The 21,631-nt window shown below is 34.9% G+C and overlaps 1 protein-coding gene across 9 annotated transcripts in view; it reads right to left on the bottom strand.

Moving 5' to 3' along the window:
• Nucleotides 1-21,631, bottom strand: part of MLLT10 (MLLT10 histone lysine methyltransferase DOT1L cofactor) — a 240,833-nt gene that overhangs the window by 39,993 nt on the left and 179,209 nt on the right. For 6 of the 9 annotated variants that reach the window (XM_016224702.2, XM_016224706.2, XM_016224700.2 and 3 more), the window contains 2 exons: nt 17,993-18,037; nt 17,131-17,163 (listed from right to left, as the gene is read on the bottom strand). The exons of 2 other annotated variants lie outside the window; for them this stretch is intronic. In XM_016224702.2, coding sequence (XP_016080188.2) covers nt 17,131-17,163; nt 17,993-18,037 — 78 coding nt within the window. The remainder of the gene's footprint in view (nt 1-17,130; nt 17,164-17,992; nt 18,038-21,631) is intronic. One more of the 9 variants, XM_016224703.2, reaches the window with a different exon arrangement.

Below are 21,631 nucleotides of genomic sequence, written 5' to 3'. Positions count from 1 at the left end.
TTTGGGGTTGTTCTGGTCTTGGGTTTTTTCAAGAGGAGAGACAATGGAGCATGTTTAGATAAATGATTGTGGACAAGAGAATGAGGAAACTAAAATGATAAGGTCTCGGGGTGGGGATGGGGGTGGGGGTGTGATCCAGAGAACAAGGACTAGTCTGACTGCAAGCAGAACTGGGGAGAAGGAAGAGGATGGATACAAATCAAGTAGGTTTGCAGAACTGGGAAATAAGATGATGTTTTTTCTGGGAATAAGAGACGAAGATATCTAATATTCTGCATATGGAGAAGGAGAAAAAAGAATTAAGAAAACAAATAATCATGGTAAAAAAGTACAGAGGGTTTCCTAGAGATGTGTATTAACATTCAAGCAATTTAAATGCCAGTCGAGGCTAGTATCATGAATTGATAATTATATGAATTGGTACATGGTGCTATTTTTTTTTAAATCTAGAAACACTTAGCTCACATGAAATATAAAAATATAAGTGGTTAAGTTAATGAGGGAGAGTACTTGAACTAAGAAGAGATGAGACACACCTAAATTAATACCAATCATAAGCCTAGATGAGAAACATCACGTAGTGCATTACATGGTAATTTTGTTTGTTTGTTTCTATAGCTTAAGGCAATTAAAAGGAAGGTTTAGTGAGGGGGGGGGAGCCAATTAAAATGAAGAACATAATCTTATTAGATGTGGCAGCTTTTAAAACAATTTGTCATTCTTCATTAAAGTAATAACATTAAATTTTAGAAAATGAAGACAAGAAAAACTACTCTGCCTGGCCGGCATGGCTCAGTGATTGAGCACAGACCCATGAACCAGGAGATAGCAGTTCAATTCCCAGTCATGGCACATGCCTGGGTTATGGGCATGATCCCCAGTTGGGGGCGAGCAGGAGGCAGCTGATCAATGACTCTCTCATCATTAATGCTTCCATCTCTCTCTCCCTCTCCCTTCCTCTCTCCGAAATCAATAAAGAAGAAAAAAAATTAACATTTTATTCTGTAATTATTCATTTATATTTCTGACTCTTCAAACTATAATCTGAGCCCTATGAAAACGAGAATCATATAGTAAGAAATTGACAGTCCTCTGTCATATATATATTATTTTATGCATAATACATACACAATTTGCTGTTCTGGGTTTGGTGTATGAGAAAATATGTCATGGATATACTTCCAAGTTGCTTGGTAAGTTTCCTAAATATCACTTGATAATCAAATCCAGGAGATGCTACAAGAAATATGAGTGTAATTTTTACACTTTCAGTATTTCTAATTTTTTGCTATGATAAATACCTCTACAAGTCCAGCCTTTCCATATGCTCCTTGAGACAGAAGTCACTTCTATTTAGTCCTTTTAGATCTCTTCCCAAGAAGCATTTCATTTTAATAGTCAATGCATTAGAATTATTTCCTTGTTTTTGGTATTTTAAAATTTCCCCATAACATGTCCAGAAAAAGACTTTTCCTTCCCTCTTTTTTCTTTGGCACTCCACGGGCCATTTCAATCTAAGATCTGTCTTTTTTTTTTTTTTTTTTTTTTAATATATCTTTATTGATTTCAGAGAGAGGAAAGGAGAAGGACAGAGAGATAGAAACATCAATGATGAGAGAGTCATTGATTGGCTGCCTCCTGCACGTCCCCGACTGGGGATCGAGCCTGCAACCCAGGCATGTGCCCTGACCGGGAATCGAACCCCTATCACCTGGATCCTAGGTCAATGCTCAACCGCTGAGCCACGCCCAGACGGGCTCTCATTTTTTTAAAGGTGGTTTACCTCCATTATTTCTTCAGATTATTTCCCCCTGTGCATTTCTCTCTCTCTTCCTTTCTGTTACCCAGGGCTCCTGTTATCTGGGTTCTACTTCTGTCTTCCATATTATATAGCATTTATTGTATGTGTATAGTCTTGGTCCTCTCCTCCTTCCTAGGAATTTTCTTACTCTGACCTACCCATTAAATTATTATTATTATTTTAATCCTCACCCAAGGATATTCTTTCCATTGCTCTTCAGAGAGAGTGAAAGGGAGGGAGGGAGGAAGGAAGGCAGAGTGAGAGCGAGAGGGAGAGAGACATCCAGGTACATGCCCTTGGCCACAATCAAACCCGGGGCCCTTCAGTCCTTGGGTATATGCTCTAACCACTGAGACAACCAGGCAGGGCCCATTAAATTATTTTGTTTCTAGGCTATATCCACTGTGCTATTTATCCCATGTGCTGTGTTCTTTACCTCGACTATTATAGTTTTCCATATCCCAAATTTCTAGTTGTTTCTTTTTAATATTTTTTCAAATTATTATCTTCCCTCATGTCTTTCATATGTTTATCACACTAATGTGTTTTCTCTATATAGTTCTATGAGGACTGATTTGGGTGGAAAATCATATTTCCTATTATTGCCAACATGGACTAAAGATTTTTGGTCTCCTAAATCTTGACATACCCAGAAACAACTTTCAATATAAGCTTCCTAATACACCTTTTGAATGAAAATACTACTTGCTCCTATTATTATTAGCATTTGGAGAATAGTCTGAAAAGCATAATTCCAAATACATAGCTGTTATATAAATATACTATTCCATCTAGAGATCCTGAAATAAAAATGACTCTCAGAGCATGACACTAATATTAGCCATCTATAGAAACAGCTCACCATAATACATGGTCTATAACTACATAATCAAGGTGATCGGGAGATAATTTCTATGAACACACGACTAGAAATTAATGTGAAAGGAAGCTGCAAAACAATCAACTGCATTATACAGAAGGAAAAGCATCTTATCAAGGAAGTGATAATCTTTAAACATGATTTAACTAACTGTCCTTTCTCTGTTGGCAGATTCACTAAGCAAGCAACTTCCCAATTATAATTCATCTTTCCAGGTTACTTTCGGGAAGAATAAGGCAAGTAAATTTGTTATTATAGAGTTATGTTTTTATCATAAATGACTAAATGACATACTTCCCTATCATCATTTCTGAGATACTGACCTGAGTAAGCCCACTTGATTGACTTTAGGTATACTGGACAAAACCTAAAGAAGGCTAATATTATTTAATTACCTGAGAAAGAGATGATGAGAGTATGAACCAACCCATAGCCATGAGGAAGATGGATTTAAAAACAGTAACGAAATTAGATATAAAAGTAATGTAAGGCCAGCCAGCGTGGCTCAGCGGTTGAGCATCGACCCTAAGATCCAGGAGATCAAGGTTCAATTCCCAGTCAGGGCACATGCCCGGGCTTCGGGCTCGATTCGAGCAGGGGGCGTGCAGGAGGCTGCCAATCAATGATACTCTCTCATCATTGATGTTTCTATCTCTCCTTCTCCCCCTTCCTCTCTCTGAAATCAATAGATATATTTTTTTAAATAGAGAATTTTTTTTAAAAAAAGGAATGTCAGGAAGCTTCAAATTAATTAATTAATTAGAGAAAAATATTTAGAACGTACCATCTCGATGACCCATTCAATTAGGAGTAGGCAGAGAATAGGATGAGAGACAGAGAAGCACATTCTTACCAAAGAATACAAGAGGAGAGGCAGTAACATTTTAGGAGACTGTAAGATTACAAAAGAAAATAACTGTAGCTCACAAGCACACTCTTTACCTATAAAGGCACTTTTATTATTCTATGTAATAATCATTAAAACAGTAGTCTGAAGTACACTGAAAAACACTTTTGTAAACACATGTTACTACACATATTAAACACAATAATCATCGCTTTTGTGAGGAAACCTATTTTTAAAATTCCTACTAATTTAAACATTCTTTAGTCCAAAATTATGAAGATATTTTAAAATATTTTTAATTGATTTTTAGAAAGAGCGGAAGGGAGAGGAAGAGAGACAGAAACATCGATGTAAGAGCAAAACATTGATTAGCTACCTCCTGCATGCCTCCCACTGGGGATCGAGCATGCAGCTAGGATATGTGCATATGTGCATTAACTAGGAACAGGCAACCAACTGGTGCAAGGGACAACATACAACCAACTGAACCACACCGGCCAGGGAAGAAGTTTTGTGGGGTTTATTTTACAATGAATGTTCTCACAGCTATTCTGCTTTCCTTCAAGTTGACTTTTTCTACTTGTTCACTTGATTGCTTCCCATCTATCCAGATTTTTGGTCCATCAAATATTACTCTCTTGCATCTTAATCCATTATCTTTCTAGAGTCTTCCTTCCCACCTACTAAGACTTTTCTATCTTAAAATAAACCTGATCCAACCTCTTTGTTTTCTCTATGGACATTTGTCAGCTATGCTCAATCTCAGAGTTTCAGTTATTTACTCCTATATATGGACTACTTTCAATTTTCCTTCATGTACAAACTCTAATCTCATCTATTCAGTTGCATGCTAAATATCTCTACTTAAATGTCTTGTTGGTAAATGAATACCCATCCTCTCTCAGCTACTGCCATTCAATTCATTGACAATTACTAGCAGTTCTTCTTGGGTAATATACACACCATCAACTTGACTTCCGTTACCCCTATTCGGGCCCTCTACATTTGACTAGATCAGCAATTTTCAACTAGTGTGCTGTAAGAACTTTTAAAACATGCAATACCTGACTATTTAGTCTGCGGCACTGACTTCCCTTATATTTTCAAATTAAAAAATGACAACAGCCAACACATTAATAGCTGTCCTGTGTGAATGAATCAAAATTATACCTATATCGTTGTCAGATCAGCAAAAAATATATTTTTTGGTGTGCCGCAGAATTTTAGTAGTTAGTTTATGTGTGCCAGGAGATGAAAAAGACTGAAAATTCCTGGGCTGGACTGTACAAGTCTAACTGATTTCTCTGCTCAAACATTAGCTCCTTTCAATCTTATATGCTATGCAACCAGATAAATCTGGATTTTATCTTTTTTCCCCAACTTGAACACCAACAACTTTCAACTCCTTGGCCTAATACCTAAGGCTGTTATTTCTCATATATGTCATATCAAATATCAGTATCACCCTCACTTCACACGGCCTGTGTATTCTCATTTATGTGCCATTGCTGGTGCTATCTGTATTCCTGGGATTGGGCATCTAGCCCTGATCCCTATCTCCAAATACCTAAATTCTACATAGTCTTTAAGCATCAAGTAAAATATTGCATTTTCTGGACATCTCGTTCCCTCAGTTGAAAGTAATTTTCCCTGACCTTAAACTCTTACTGTACTGTAGATCATTAGGGAGCTCTAACTATGTATCCTGAAATTTTTATTTATATACACACAGCTCTTCCTTTTAGCTTTTATGTTCCCTATAGGCAGGATCCATGTGCAGTATAATATACTTATTTCCCCAAAGCAACTAACCAGGATCTCAGACACAGAAAGAACTTTTTACTTGTCAAATGGAAAAAAACTAAAACACTCTTGCGAAGTTCCATATTGCAGATACTCATATTGTGTAAAATGAGTCATATTAATATGTGATATGGAGTTTTTAGAGGAGGGAATGGGGTAGAATAGATGCATATATTAACTGATTAAGACTAGTGGATTCAGGATACACATGCTCACTCTCAACTGATCTCAAAGTATTTGAGAGATACATTACAGAATTAAAGAATTATTATATATCATAGTATATGGTCTCAGCTTCTTTCAGTAAGAAAGAAGGGTCACAGATTTAGAAAATGGTCTTAAAAATTAAAACCTAGGCCATCTAAACCCTGACAGGTAAGTAGTTTTAGAAATCCTAAAACCCACCCTACCATATCTTAAGCAATATGACAAGTCCAAGTATAACAGGTAAAAACATGTTCATCCCACCAACTATTCAAGATTATGGAGAATTCTTTTCAGTTACCATTTTTGTGACTACAGAGCGATAATACTGCTTTATACAGGAAGGTTTTCAAACTACATTAGAATTAATTTAACACTATTACCTTAGAATTATGCTTGAGTTTGGTACACACCTATGAATTTAAGTTCGTGCTTTGTTAGTATAAAACTGTCATCTCCATCTAAAGAAAAGACTCATTTTGATTTGGAATTTTTAATAACCTGTCCCTAAAAACTACCATTATAAACAAGTTGAGAAACTTAAGTCATATGAGAGGGGGAAAAAACAGTAAGGCTATGGTAAAAAACGAGCAAACAAACAAAAAATTATGAAAATTTTAAGTAATTATACATTTGTTTTCATGAAAATAAAAAGGTAGCACTCTAAACAGATTATTAATGGCATTACCATTTAATGAACTTAAAATTAACATAAAATTAGAGTAATTTTCATTTACACTAATTTCTTCACTTAATAGGAACTTTTCAGGTTCTGTCTCTCTTGCAGTTTCAATGAGCAGCTTATAAATTCATTTTACTTTGTAGTGGTTAACATACATACTGAAAATTACTTTTTCTCCCCAGTGGGTGACTCACCATCCAAACGTTAATATCCTTCTGTGTTTATCACTTAAGAGTCTTTGAAGCCTATCTTCCAGAAACTTATACCGATTCAAGAGACAAAGAAGCTCGGATGCTTTGAAATGGAAAAGGTCTTACTGTTTCATTTACAGTATATGTACATAGTACGTATATGCTAAGACTGTATAGTACTAGTCCTCCCTACACATGAACAAACACTGGAACAAATAGTAGCACTTGTTTTATCCTAGGATGTAACAATTTATTGTATAGAAATAAAGAACATACCAACTGATCAGGTAAGAAGAAAAAACAAATCTATTGTCATTAAAAAGAAATCAGATCTAGAACAATCTATATCAATGGTTCTAAATCACTGTTCATAGCGACAACTCCTCATCAGTAATATCTCATTATACATAGTAAATCTCAAAAGATTGACAGGCTATGGAACTGTTATGCCTCAGAATTACAAATCTCTATTCTCAGATCCATACCTTCATAATGCTTCCCTGAAATAAAAAGGGGACACATGTAAATAACACAGATCTAGTTTCCTATAAACTATTCCAACAAACCTGAGTAGGATACCATTCTTAAGGGAGAATGTTCATCCTAAAATCAATTAGCATTCATACTTATTCTATAGCAGATATCTATGAATATTTGTTGGAATTACTTTGCCTCTTCCATCAAATGAGATTTGTTTAATGAGATTGGTCGTGACAAACTATAAGCACCATAATTAAAGGGAATTTAAAATCATAGTAAATGGAGCACAGAAATCAATTAACAATATACTGCTGTGAAAATAGATCCAAGCTTTTTAACTACTTTAATCTACTATTTCAAAATTATAAGTGAGAGTCGCCAAGACAAATGAAGCAACTCCATTACTACAGCAAAGAACCAAGTTACAAATTTGACAGAAACATGATTGACTAATGCAAAGCTTAATTACCAAAGAAAATGAACATTTTATTAAAAGTATATGAAATCTGCCTGGCCAACTTGGCACAATGGTTACAGCGGTGACATGTGCACCAAAGGGTCACAGGTTTGATTCCCTGTCAAGGGCATGTACCAGGATTGCAGGTTCGATACCTGGCCTTGGTCCAGGTGCATGTGGGAGGCAACCAATCAATGTGTCTATCTCACATCAATGTCTGTCTGTCTCTCTCTCTCTCCCCTCCTTCTCTCTCTCCCTCTCTTTCGCTCAGTAAATATGAATGGAAAAAAGATCCTCAGATGAAGATTAACAACAACAAATACATGAAATCCATTCAAGGACTGTGTAGCAACTGACAACTTATTTACTCATTAGGGAAATGCAAATTAAAACCACAAGATACCTCTTCACACCCATGTGGATGGATATGATTGTAAAAAATAAAAATAACAAGTCTTGGTGAGGATGTGAAGAAGCTGGAACCCTCATACCCTCATACATTGCTAATGGCAACATAAAAAATAGTGCAGCCTCTGTGGAAAACAGTTTAGCAGTTCCTCAAAAAGTTAAACACAGAGTTACCATATGACCCAGCAATTCTATTCCTAATTATATACCCAAAATAAAAACATATGTGCACATAAAAATGTGTGCTATGAATGTTCATAGCAACATCATTCATACTAGCCAAGAAATGAAAACAATCCAAATGTCCATCAATTGATGAATGGAAAACTGTGGCATATCCATACTATGTATATTATTCAGTCATTTTTTTAAAAAGTACTGATACATGCTACAACATGGATAAACCTTATGCTTAAAACATGGAAAACATTATGCTAAGCAAAGGAAATCAGACACAAAAGGCCACATATTGTATGATTTCCTGTACGTCTAACACAGGTAAATCTCTGAGACAGGAAGTAGATTAGTACAGTGATTTTAAACCAGTATGCCGCAAGAATTTTTAAAACATGCAATACCTGACTATTTAGTCAGCACTGATTTCTTTTCCCTTACCAAGTAAAAAAAAATAACAACAGCCAACACAACAGTAGTTGTCTGGTGTGAATGAATCAAAATTATACCTTTTTTTCCTTGTCAGATAGGCAAAAAATATATTTTTTGGTGTGCTGCAGAATTTTAGTAATTAGTTTATGTGTGCCATGAGATGACAAAGGTTGAAAATGGCTAGATTAGTGGTTGCCAGGAGATTTTGGGGGATGGGGAGAAGGGATTGGGATATGTGATTTCTTTTGTGGTTGATGGAAATTATCTGAAATTAGACAATGGTGACATTGCACAACATTTAAATGGTTCAAATGGTAATTTCTATGTTATATGAATTTTATCTCATTTAAAAATTGGGGGTGAAAACAGATACAGAAATACTGAAAAAGTCAAGCAAGAAACATTTATTCAAGAAAGGGAAGAGAGAAATGTAAAATAGAATGGGGGGTTTATTTTATACATACATACATGAAACAACTAATTAAAGCAAAGGAATAACAAACATAAAATTCAGGACAGTTCCTCTGGAGATTGCAGTGGTGATGAGCATGTGCCAGATTCAACAGTGTTGGCAATATTCTACTTCTTAAATTGGTAGTAGGTTCCTGAGTGTTCATTTTTTTAATGTGTGTTATGTAACTTCTACATATTGCTTTTAATGTACCAAATATTTCATAAAAGAATCAGAAAAGGATCTATAAATAAATGGAAAATATTAACAGGTGTTATATCTTTAATGAATTCATGATGTCTATATTATTCTCTGTATTTCTGAAATATTTCATAATTTAAAAAAAGAAAGGAAAATGCTGTAGTGGAATACAAAGAACTTCAAAACAGAGTAGTCAACACTTTCACTTACAAAATCAAGTAAAATAAAAACCTATCTGTCTCCTGGATTGGTAACAAGAACTGGTCACTAGTAATTTAAAGGAGAAGAGTTAACCAAAAAGGTGTTAAGCCAATATTATCCATTAATTGTCTGATAATAAAACCTAACCCTAAATGATTTAAGCAATATCTTCTTGAAGTAAAGCAGTTAGAATAATTGTGAGCAAATGTGGTGGTCAGAATGCCTCCCCACACATACACCCCACCAAACACATCCATGCCTTAATGCCCAGAACCTGTGAATGGTACCTTAAATGGTAAAGGCGACTACACAAAAATGTATAAATTAAACACCTCAATATGAAGAGGTTATCCTGGATTGCCTGGGTGGGCCCAATCTAATCATCAGAGTCCTCATAAACTCTGAATCTGAGTACCAGATAGACAAAAGCAAGAGAGAAACTCCACCCAACATTGCTGGCTTTAAAGACAGAGGATGGAGCTAAAAGGCAAGGAAAGCCAGCAACCTCTAGAAGCCAGCCATAGTAAGGAAAGATTCACACTTAGAACCTTCAAAAGGAACAGTATCTGGAAACCTTGATTTTAATGCGATCCATGTCAGACTTCTAACCTATAGAACTGTAAGATAATAAATTTGTATTGTTTTAAGTTTGTGATAATTTGTTATAGCAACCATAGAAAACAAATACAGGAGAATAAGATAAAACGTAAATTCTTCTTTACCCTTCCTCCTCCACTGATAAGTCTCAAGCTTTTTATTGCTTGATGCCCAATGTAATGAAAAAAATTTTAAAGCTAATATTTGACACCTCACACTCATTAAACTGGTTACTATCAAAATATAGTATGTGCTGACAAGGATGTGGAAACACTGGAAGCCTTGTGCACTGTCAGTGGGAATGTAAAATGGTACAGCTACTATGGCAAACTGTACGGCACTTTCTCAAAAGTTAAAAACAGAACTACCGTATGATCCAGAAATTGTACTTATGGGTAGAATGGAGACTCCAACAGATATATGCACATTCATAATTAAAGCAGCTTATTCACAATAGTCAAAAGGCTGAAGTAACTGAAGTATTCCTCAACAGATAAATACATAAACAAAATGGCATATCCACACCATGAAATATTATTCATCCAGAAAAAGGAAGAAAAGCCCCTGACCAGTGTGGCTCAGTTGGTTGGGTGTCGTCCTGTGGACCTCAAGGTCAATTCCTGATCACGGCACATGCCCAGGTTTTGGGATAGATCCCTGATAGAGGGCATGCAGGAGGCAGCCAATTGATGTAGCACTCTCACATTGTGTTTCTCTCTTTCTTTCTCTCCCTTCCTCTCTCTCTAAAAATCAATAAAAATATTTTAAAATTTTAAAAAATAAAGGAAGAAAATTTTGACACATGCTATAACATAAATAAACCTTGGAGACATTAAGTAAAGTGAAAGTCAGTCCCAAAAAGACAAATACTGTATGATTCTACTAACATGAAGTAGCTAGAAGTCATGTTCATACACACAGAAAGTAGAATGGTAGTTGCCACGGGGAGCTGTTGTTTAATGAGTTTTAGATTTTTTAAGATGAAAAAGTTGTGAAGATTGGTTGTACAACAATGTGAATATATTTAACATTACTAAGCTGTACATTCAAAAACAGTTAAAATGATAAATTGTATGTGTATTTTGTCACATTTTTTTAAAAATAGCTAATACTTGGAGGGAAAAAAGACAAAAAACACAGAAATACGGATTTTTCAAACTAAGTCCAAGCAACTGACCCTAATCTTCCATAGGCTAAATATCACTTCACTAGATGCAGGATAAGTCCAGAGCAACTGCACAAGAAAAAGAAATAAAAAGCATCCAATTGTAAAGAAAGAAATAAAACTGTCACTATTTGCAGATGACATGATATTATATATAGAAAACCCTAAATACTTTACCAAAAAACTGTTACGACTAATAAACAAATTCAATAAAGTTGCAAGATACAAAATCAATATACAAAAATATGTGCATTTCTATACACTAGTAATCAATTATCAGAATGAGAAATTAAGAAAACAATCCCATTTACAATTATATCAAAAATAATAAAATGACTAGAAATAAATTTAACCAAGGAAGTTAAAGGCCTATACACTGAAAACTATTAGACATTAATGAAAGAAATTGAAAGACACACAAATAAATGCAAAGAGAGTCCACGATCCAAAGCACTCTACATGCAACTAAAAAAATAAGATACCTAGGAATAAACTTAACCAAGGATGTAAAAGACCTGTACTCGGAAAACTATGTGACACTGAAAAAAGAAATAGAGGAAGATTTAAACAAGTGGAAGAATATACCATGCTCATGGATTGGAAGAATTAATATCATTAAAATGTCCATACTACCCAAAGCAATTTATAAATTAAATGCAATTCCTATTAAAATACCAACAGCATACTTCACAGACCTAGAACAAACACTTAGAAAATTTATATGGAACCAAAAAAGACCCCGAATAGCTGCAGCCATCTTGAGATAAAAGAACAGAGTGGAAGGGATCACATTACCAGACTTCAAACTGTATTACAAAGCCACTGTAATCAAAACAGCCTGGTATTGGTACAACAACAGGCATATAGATCAGTGGTACAGTACAGAGACCCCAGAAATAGACCCACGCCATTATGGTCAGTTAATATTTGACAAAGGAGGCAAGAGTATCCAATGGAGTAAAGACAGTCTCTTCAATAACTGGTGCTGGGAAAATTGGACAGATACATGCAAAAGAATGAAACTAGACCACCAACTTTCACCATACACAAAAAGAAACTCAAAATGGATAAAAGACTTAAATGTAAGTCACGAAACCATAAAAATCCTGGAAGAAAACATAGGCAGTAAAGTCACAGGCATCCCACGTAGTGGACTTTTCACAGATACATCTCCTAGGGCAAGAGAAACAAAGGAAAAAATAAACATCTGGGACTACATCAAACTAAAAAGCTTCTGCACAGCAAAAGAAAACAGCCTCAAAATATAAAAGAACCCCACGGCCTGGGAAAACATATTTGCCAAGGATGAACCTGATAAGGGGCTAATTTCCAAAGTGTACAAAGAACTCATAGCACTCAGCAAGAGGAAGACAAACAACCCAATTAAGAAATGGGCAAAGGACTTGAATAGACACTTCTCCAAAGAGGACATACAGATGGCCAAGAGACACATGAGAAAATGCTCAACGTCACTAATCATCAGAGAGATGCAAATTAAAACCACAATGAGGTATCACTTCACATCTGTCAGAATGGCTGCCATCAACAAATCAACAAACGACATGTGCTGGTGAGGATGTGGAGAAAGGGGAACCCTAGTACACTGCTGGTGGGAATGCAGACTGGTGCAGCCACTATGGAAAACAGTATGGAGGTTCCTCAAAAAATTAAAAATGGAACTGACTTTTGACCCAGTGATTCCACTCCTAGGAATGTATCCTAAGAATCCTGAAACATTCATCAGAAAGAATGTATGTACCTCGATGTTCATAGCAGCACAGTTTACAATAGCCAAGATCTGGAAACAGCCCAAGTGCCCATCAGTAGATGAGTGGATAAAAAAGCTGTGGGACATTTATACCATGGAATACTATGCAGCTGTAAAGAAGAAGAATCTCGTACCCTTTGGGACAGTATAGATGGACTTGGAGAATATTATGCTAAGTGAAATAAGCCAGGCAGAGAAAGACAAACATCACATGATCTTGCTTATACGTGGAATCTAAAGAACTTAAAAAACTGATGAACAGAATAGATTCAAGGACATGAAAGCATAGATGAGACTGACGAATGTCAGAGGGATGGAGAAGGGCGGGTGGGTGGAAGGGGAGAGAGTAACCAAAGAAATTATATGCATATATGCACAACCCAAGAACACGGACAATGGTGGGGAGAGCGACTGGGGAGGGGGAAGGGACGGGGTGGAACGGGTCATTGGGGAGAAAAAGGGACATCTGTAATATTTTAAACAAAAATAAAATTTTAAAAAAACACAGCAATCTACAGATTAAATACAATCAACCTCTATCAAAAGTCTGAAGGCATTTTTCACAGAAATAGAATAAACAGTCCTATAATTTGTATGGAACCATAAAAGACCCCAAATGGCCAAAACAATCTTGAGAAAAAAGAACAAAATTGGGGCATCACACTCCCTGATTTCAAACTGTATTACAGGCTCCCCCTTTCTCCCTTCCCCCTCTTCATCCCACCAGGGCACATTACCTTTGCCTTTCTCTCTTTAAGCTCCAAAGGCCCTTCTTCTGCCCCTGTAACTTGTTTCCTGAGCCTATGAAGCTCAGCTGGCTCACTTCTACTTATCTTTGTAACTTTGTAAATAAAATTTCTCTTATATTTTGAAAAAACAACAACAAAAAGACCCACTCCAAAATTGTATAACTATAGCAACTGAAATAGTATAATATTGGCATAAAAACAGACACAAAGATCAGTAGAAGAGAATAGACAGGTCAGAAATAAACCCACACATATATGGTCAATTAATTTATGACAAAGGAGCCAAGAAAATATACAACAGGGAAAGAGCAATCTCTTTAATAAATGGTGCTAGGAAAACTGGACATCCACATGCAACGATTGAAACTGGACCACTATCATCTACCATACACAAAAATTAACTCAAAATGTATTAAAGACATGAATGTAAAACCTGAAACCATAAAAGTGCTAGAAGAAAACATAGGCAGTAAGCTCCCTGACACTGGTCATGGCGATGATTTGTTTTTTAGATCTGACACCAAAAGCAAATATAAACAACTAGGACTATACCAAACTAAAAGGCTTCTGCACAGCAAAGGAAACCATCAACAAAATGAAAAGGCAATATACTGAATGAGAGAAATAACTGTAAATCCTACATCTAATAAGGATAAGGGGCTAACATCACAAAATACATAAAGAACAAAAATAAGGAAACAAAAAAATCCCCTAAAACATCCAACTAAAAAAATGAGAGGATGTGAACAGACATTTTCCAAAGAGGACATTCAGATGGCCAACAAGTATATGAAAAGATGCTCAACATCACTGATCATCAGGGAAATAAATGCTATCAAAACCATAATAAGATAATCATTCCATATCCATTTCTTAATAGTTAGAATGACTATTAAGAAAAACAGAGCCCAGCTGGCATGACTCAGCGGTTGAGCATTGACCTATGATCCAGGAGATTGAGGTTCCATTCGCAGTCAGGGCACATGCTTGGGTCCTGGGATCAATCCCCAGTGTGTGTGTGTGTGTGGGGGGGAGGGGGGTGCAATAGGCAATCGATCAATGACTCTGATCATAAATGTTTCTATCTCTCGCTCCCCGTCTCTCTGAAATCAATAAAGATATTTTTTTTTTTAAAAAGATATAAACATTTTAGGGAAAAAGAGAAGGAATAACATGTTGGTGAGAATCTGGAGAAAGGGAACCCTTGTGCACTGTTGGTGGAAGTGTAAATTGGTGCAATCACTACGAGAACCAGTTTGGAGGTCCCTCAAAATATTAAAATAGAATTACCATATGATCTAGCAATTCCATTTCTGGGTATTTTTCCAAGAACAACAACGATGACAAAAACACTAATTTGAAAAGATACAGTTGACCCTCCCCACATCCATGGGTTCCACACTTGCAGATTCGACTAACTACAGATTGAATATATGGGATGGGGGGATGTTATATTGTTGCTAAACATACACAGACTTTTTTCCTTATCATTATTCCCTAAACAATACCACTATTTACATTGTATTAGGTATTATAAGTAATTCAGAGATTATTTAATGTATATGAGAGGATGTCTGTAGGTCATATGCAAATACTATGCCATTTTATATAAGGGACTTGAACATTCACAGATTTTGGTGTCCTTGGGGGTGTCCTGGAACCAATCCCCTGTGGATACCAAGGGATGATTATATATCCACCCCATGTTCATTACAGAATTATTTACAATAGCCAAGACATAAAAACAACTTAAATGTCCACTGACTGATGGATAAATGGAAAAAGAAAATACACACACGCATGTACAACACACTAAAATATTATTCAACCACAAAAAATAACTAAATCTTGCCATTTGTGATAACATAGATGAACCTTGACGGCTTAATGCTAAGTAAGATAAATCAGAAAGAAAAAAAACAAATACCATATGCTCTCACTTATATGTAGAATCTTTTCTTAAAAATGAACTCACAGATATGGAGAACAGATTGGTGGTTGCCTTGGGGGAGAGTGGGGGAAGGGCAAAATGGGTTAAAGGGGGTCAAAGGTATAAACTTCCAGTTATAAAATATTTAAGAGAAAATATAAGCCCACTACAATTTGTTTCTCTATACTATATGGCTAAGGCTACAGAAGTACCTGACTATTAGCTCTCTCTCAAACACAATCTTATAAAACCAAAAAAACTTTTTAAAAACCTATGTTCATTAAATTAATCCCATGACACTAATTTCATTCATCCATACAGAGAAACATGACAAATGTCCCACGAAATTAATACATCCCAGCACTTTGTTAATAAAGGCAAAAGATTTATATGGCAGTTCATCCACAATTGCTCCCCACGACATGATTATCTACTTTGTTTTTACTTCAGGTATATTCTTTCCAAACTTCCAGCATGCTTCCAAATTTTAATATCTCAAAATTAAAGAACAAATCTAAATTTACCTCTGCAAACTGAAAAAAAATGTTTAACCTCTTCATTTCTTATACTTCCCTACCAAAGAATGGGTAACATGTTAGTTTATTCTCAAGAACAGTTCCAATGCTTTTTCCTCTAAATACCTAATGTTCAAGAGTTTCTTTTTATCTAGAGTATTCATATCTAATACTCTTCAGTTCCAGGTTACATAGGGAAGCAAGAGCTATAAATAAATGCATGCATTAATAAAATGATCACTTATAAAACCATGTCCCAACCACCCCTACCTTCAAATCAACATGAGTATCTATGTCTGCTCATCATGCCATTCATTATTCTCTTGCTGGCTGTTGATTTGTAAACACCTGACAGATAATGCAAACGCAATGCAAATTGACCACAAATTAAACTACATTACAAAATAAGCAAGGTTTCATAAAGTTAATGAAAATGTGTTGGAAAAATGCCTGGAATCATATAAACAGTCTTGAACAAATAAGAGTTATGTCAGTTAAAAACTGAAAATCAATAAAGATGCCACCAGATTCAGAAGGTTTTTTTGAACATGAAAGAATTACAGAAGGTTATTGAAAATTAAACTCAAATATTTTTGCAAAAATGACCTTCATTATAATTACAAGGCAAAGGTGAAAACTGGTAGAAGCATTTGCTTTATATTCTGATTGCAGAGCCCAAACCAATCAATTCCCCTTTAGAAAACCTGGTCCCAAATTAGACATAATTTAAACGGCTATCTTCCTTTTATTCGTTATATGGAATACAGGTTTAAATTATAAAAGTATTCTAAACATTAATTTGAAATCCTAAAAATAAAATTTTCATCTCAAGTTGTGGAAGACGCAGTAAATTCCTGATTCAGGTACCAATTACTAACTGCACTGGCAAGAGAAAACTCAAAAGAACTACAAAAACTATTTGCAAAAAGGGAAAAGACAAGACTTTCATAAAGTTAGAACAACACTATTGTATTTTGCCTCACAAAGAAATAAAAGCCACACTGATGAACTATATTGACCTATTATCCTTCTATAGCCAGTCTACAAAAAGTTTTCACAAAGGTGCTGAACTGACTCACTGCAGAGCTGAATTTCATCTCCTCAACAGAACATGCAAGCTTTCAATCAGAATTCTCTGTAAAAGGCAACTTTTGTGATAAATGAACCACCAGAGAAGATTCTAATACAACTTACCATTGTGTATTGCATTCAGCAACTCTGAGAAAGCTTTTAAGTAAGGAAAAAAGGACTTCAGGTTAAGATCATTCTCAAACACAAAAAAGAAATACATAGGCATAGACTGAATCGGTATGATAAAATCCCACTAAGTCTATCATGTATCATTGTTTGAATCATTAAAACTGCAAGCTCATTTTTTACATGGTATAAAGTTATATTTGTCAACATATTACCTACTAAACTTAAATGTTATATTATCATAATTATGACAAATGCAAAATCACTTTTATTTTGTTTTGCAAAAATCACTTTTAAAAAGATACCTAGTAGTATAATTATGTAATGTCTTTCTTGTATAAAGTGAGTACCTAGATGCAATTCTATATAGGTAAATCCACCTTTGGTCACACTCAACAATATTTATTATAAAGAAAAAACTCATTTTATCACCTAACCCAATCAAACATACTCATATCCTGGAATTCAGTACAACAGTCTCAACAAATGTAGTACTCTGAGAGAGAAAGCTATCTAATACCAATATACAAAACTTGAAAAATTATATTAACATCAAGATTACTGGAAACCAAAATATTGAAAATATTACTTCACTGGTGACAGATGTCACAATTCTGCAATGGAAGCACCATATTAAAGGGCCAAACAATAATTAAAATTTGTTCACAATTTTTACTGTAATATGGATACTGCACACAGGACAAGGCAGCAATTAAGATATCTTTGTATGAGAAATCTATTCAATTAAAAACAAATTGCATTTTGGAAAATTAAAATTTAGATGTGGCATAATATACTAGAAAAAGCACTAGAGTAGGAGTCAAAAAGCCTGGGTTACCAACCCAGTTTGAAAACTTACTAGTTGTTGGACAAGCTCCATCATGCCGATACTGCATGGAAATTTCTGTTGGGAGGGAGAAGAAAGGAAATCAGCAAAGAAGTTGCCAGTGACTCAAGAGTAGAAAAAGAAACAGGCCAGAAAAACAGGAAAATATTCACCTAAAAGTCTAGCCAAGACGGGCAAAAAGAACTGTGGGAACAGAAATTATAGGCCAGTAATTGGGATGGGAGGGGTAGGAGGACCAAACATTATGGAATTCTCACGAATTGTAATGGGATAGTGTGCGAATATGTGTGTGCATGTGTGGGCAAAGAATGAGGAAAAGACATAAAGGCTTACAAATGAATCTGTATAACAAATGTCTAAGAATAAATGAATTCGCTACTAAAACAAAGTGTAGTTAGGCAACATGATAAACTAATGTGTTTTATATAATTCATTAGATGTGAACAGTTTATCAAAAACATTTAGAAATTACAAATTTAAGTATAAAATTATTTAGTTTATATATGACCAGAAATCCATTATGATTTATAGAACAGTATAAAACTCATTAAACTACACTTTCTTGTAACCTTTCGTTTTTGATGACATTAATGAATGAATAAGCCATTACTCTTATTCCTTTACTCTACCCAAATGAGAACAAGCAGAGGGTGACAAGAGGCAATAAAACACTGTTAAAACCAAAGCTGCTCAGAAAATAGGAAATAAATTTCTACTTGACGTCGGAAAGGCAAAAACAGTTGATAAAACCAGGACTAAGGTTCTGACTCACAAGCCCTGCTAATTCTGGAAACAACTTGTATTCCGTGTGGCTAACACTGTTGGCCAAATTCTTTTAAAGGAGGGGTATTTGGGAATTCTCTGGATATTACTAAACCAAAAACATGACCTCTAGGAACCATGTGTACAACAGAGCCTTTCAGGTAACCACATATGTACCTCAGAAGTTGAGCCTAATCTTGGCACACTCTGAAAACTTGAAATAAGAAGACAAAGCAAGATAGAGCAAGCCAGTGCTCAGTTTCAATGACTGTAATGTTAAAAGAACTTTACATTCAATGTTGTTTAAAAAAAAAAAAAAAAATCAAACATTTAGCCCAGTTTATTGTAAGTCCTTTCCAGGGGACACTCAAAAATGAGACACAGTAGGAGAATTTGACACCTTAATGCTTCATTAACAAATCCAACACAAGTGAGATTTAAAAAGTGACTGAGGGCTATAGAAGAGACTAACATGGTACATTATAGAGAAATGGTAGCTGTTTGGAATGGTGTTGAAAAATAATCAAAGGACACTCAGAATAGCCAAAGAACTTTGTCAATGGAGTGGAAAAAAAAGAAATATGGCTATTCTGGCCTTTGATCTAGTACTTTTGTAGAAAGACAGCTTATATGAATTTTCAACTTATCAAAGACCAAAACAAAATCAAGGAATTTTCCAAGAAAGCAAATGCCAAGGTATATCCTGGTTTCAGTAGCATCCAATTCCCTATATGATTTTCATTTATGACCAATATAATCAAAGTATATAAAAATCACAAACCTGAGTCATCAAGATAGGTTTGAATTATGCTCAATAACTGTATCTACTCCTTAGTCTATAATACTGTATTAGTGACTCTACTCCTGTGAGTTAACTGGATTAATATTTGTATTTTTGTGTCCCTTATTTGTTTACAGAATCAGCCTATTCCTAATTAAAATATTTACCAGGGAAAGAAGTCTCAGTTTCATTTTACAACCTAGGTAGATATGAATGACATAAATAGGGACATATTTAACAAGAACCATTTCATAGTTATATGGGCTCAGGTTAAACTTTCTTAAACTTCATATTTCAGTATAAGTCAGAACAAACTTCTCTTGAAGTGATATTTGCATTAATAACTCATCTCCATGAAATCTTTAAGATTTTAACACTAAATAGATTAGGATCACAACCAAAAGAGTGCCTTTCCAGGATCTCCTTTTGTAGCATTTATCACCACTAGAGAATTCCACCACTGAAATAGATTTCAAGTATCTCAACTTAGAAAGGTATGCCATTATATTAAAGAACTAGAGACAACTAAGATTTTTAAAAACAGAGAACCGTATATCTCGAAAAACAGTATTCCAAAAAAAAAAAAAAAAGTTAATGTTAAACCATTAACTCCTTATCATTTAATGAATACCAGATTTTTCTCAGAGAAAATAACAAGATGTTGATTTTTGTGAAGAAAAAAAAGTTAACTTTCTTTGGGGGTGAGTATAGAATGGAGTATATAGATGTTGTATTATAAAGCTTCACACCTGAAATTTATATAGTTATAAACCAATGTTACCCCAATAAATAAATGTTAGCTTCCACTTTAGTACATCATAAACTCTCATAACATGGTTGAGATAAATAGGAGAAAGGAAAAGGACAAACACATGTCAACTCTTTAAATGCTGCACTAATTTTCAATGTCTCAAAAGACTGGGTGCCTACTTGTTAAGATTTCAAAAGAATATCTGTAGAAAAGAATTCCATCAAAAACTTAAGATAATCTATAAACCAAAACTTACAACCTGTATAAGTCACTGTAAAACAGTTAGGCCATTTATCAGGTTGTACTTTAATTTATTATAATACAAATCTTACAATCCATACCCTTGATCAGACAAGGAGTTTATAGGTATTTTCTGGGTTTCTATTCTGATTGGATCTGGGGCTCCTAGAATAAATATCTTGCTACAGATACTCTATTATAATTTGAATATGTCTTAAGAAAATCACATCATAAGGACCTAATTTCTACTTCTGTTTTATATCCTAGTTGTGGTAAAACAGGAGAAATAACATCATCATCATCAGTAGTAGTAACTGTCCTGCCTATTTCATAAGGTTGTTCCAAGGATCAAATGAGATAGTAAAGAGTTCTTTAGAAACTGTTAGGTGCTCTCAAATAAAAGATATTAGTATCATTGCCCAGCCGGCATGGCTCAGCAGTTGAGCATCGATCTAGGATCCAAGAGATCACAGTTCGATTCCCAATCAGGGCACATGCTGGGGTTACAGGCTTAATCCCGAGGGGGGCGTGCAGGAGGCAGCTGATCAATGACTCTCTCATCATTGATCTTTCTCTCTTTCTCTCCCTCTCCCCTCCTCTCTCTGAAATCAATAAAGACATTTTTTAAAAAAAAAAGATATTACTATTATTGTAAGCTGACAGAAGCAGTACTTTTTTTCTATTAGTGAATTTTTTTTAATAGTAAGTTGCCAGAATTAAGTCCAGGATGTTTATTCTGAAAAAAGACTACTAACCTATTAAGTGTGATTTCTTCAGCCTGGCATTCAACTCTCCATCAACCCATTCATTCTACCCTATTTAATTAATATTACCTCCAGCCCACAAACACAAGCTTCTTCTTTCTATTAGGTTAATCTTTCAAATATGTCTATACTTACTTTTCTGATAATATTGCTGGCCTTTTTCTGCCTACTCCAAAGTACAATTCAAATCCCATCTTCTCCAACCTAATCATATATCCTAAACTGGTCTGTAATACTTACTACATGAATAGCTTTACAAATAATTAATTTCACTTGCAACCTGGTTATAAACACTTGGAAGGCAAGTAAAAAATAACATGATATGTTCTCACTGATTACTAGTAGTATTCATT

Source organism: Miniopterus natalensis, chromosome 1 (assembly GCF_054644295.1).
Source record: "Miniopterus natalensis isolate mMinNat1 chromosome 1, mMinNat1.hap1, whole genome shotgun sequence".
Lineage (NCBI taxonomy): Eukaryota > Metazoa > Chordata > Mammalia > Chiroptera > Miniopteridae > Miniopterus > Miniopterus natalensis.
This window is presented reverse-complemented; position numbering and strand designations above follow the sequence as displayed.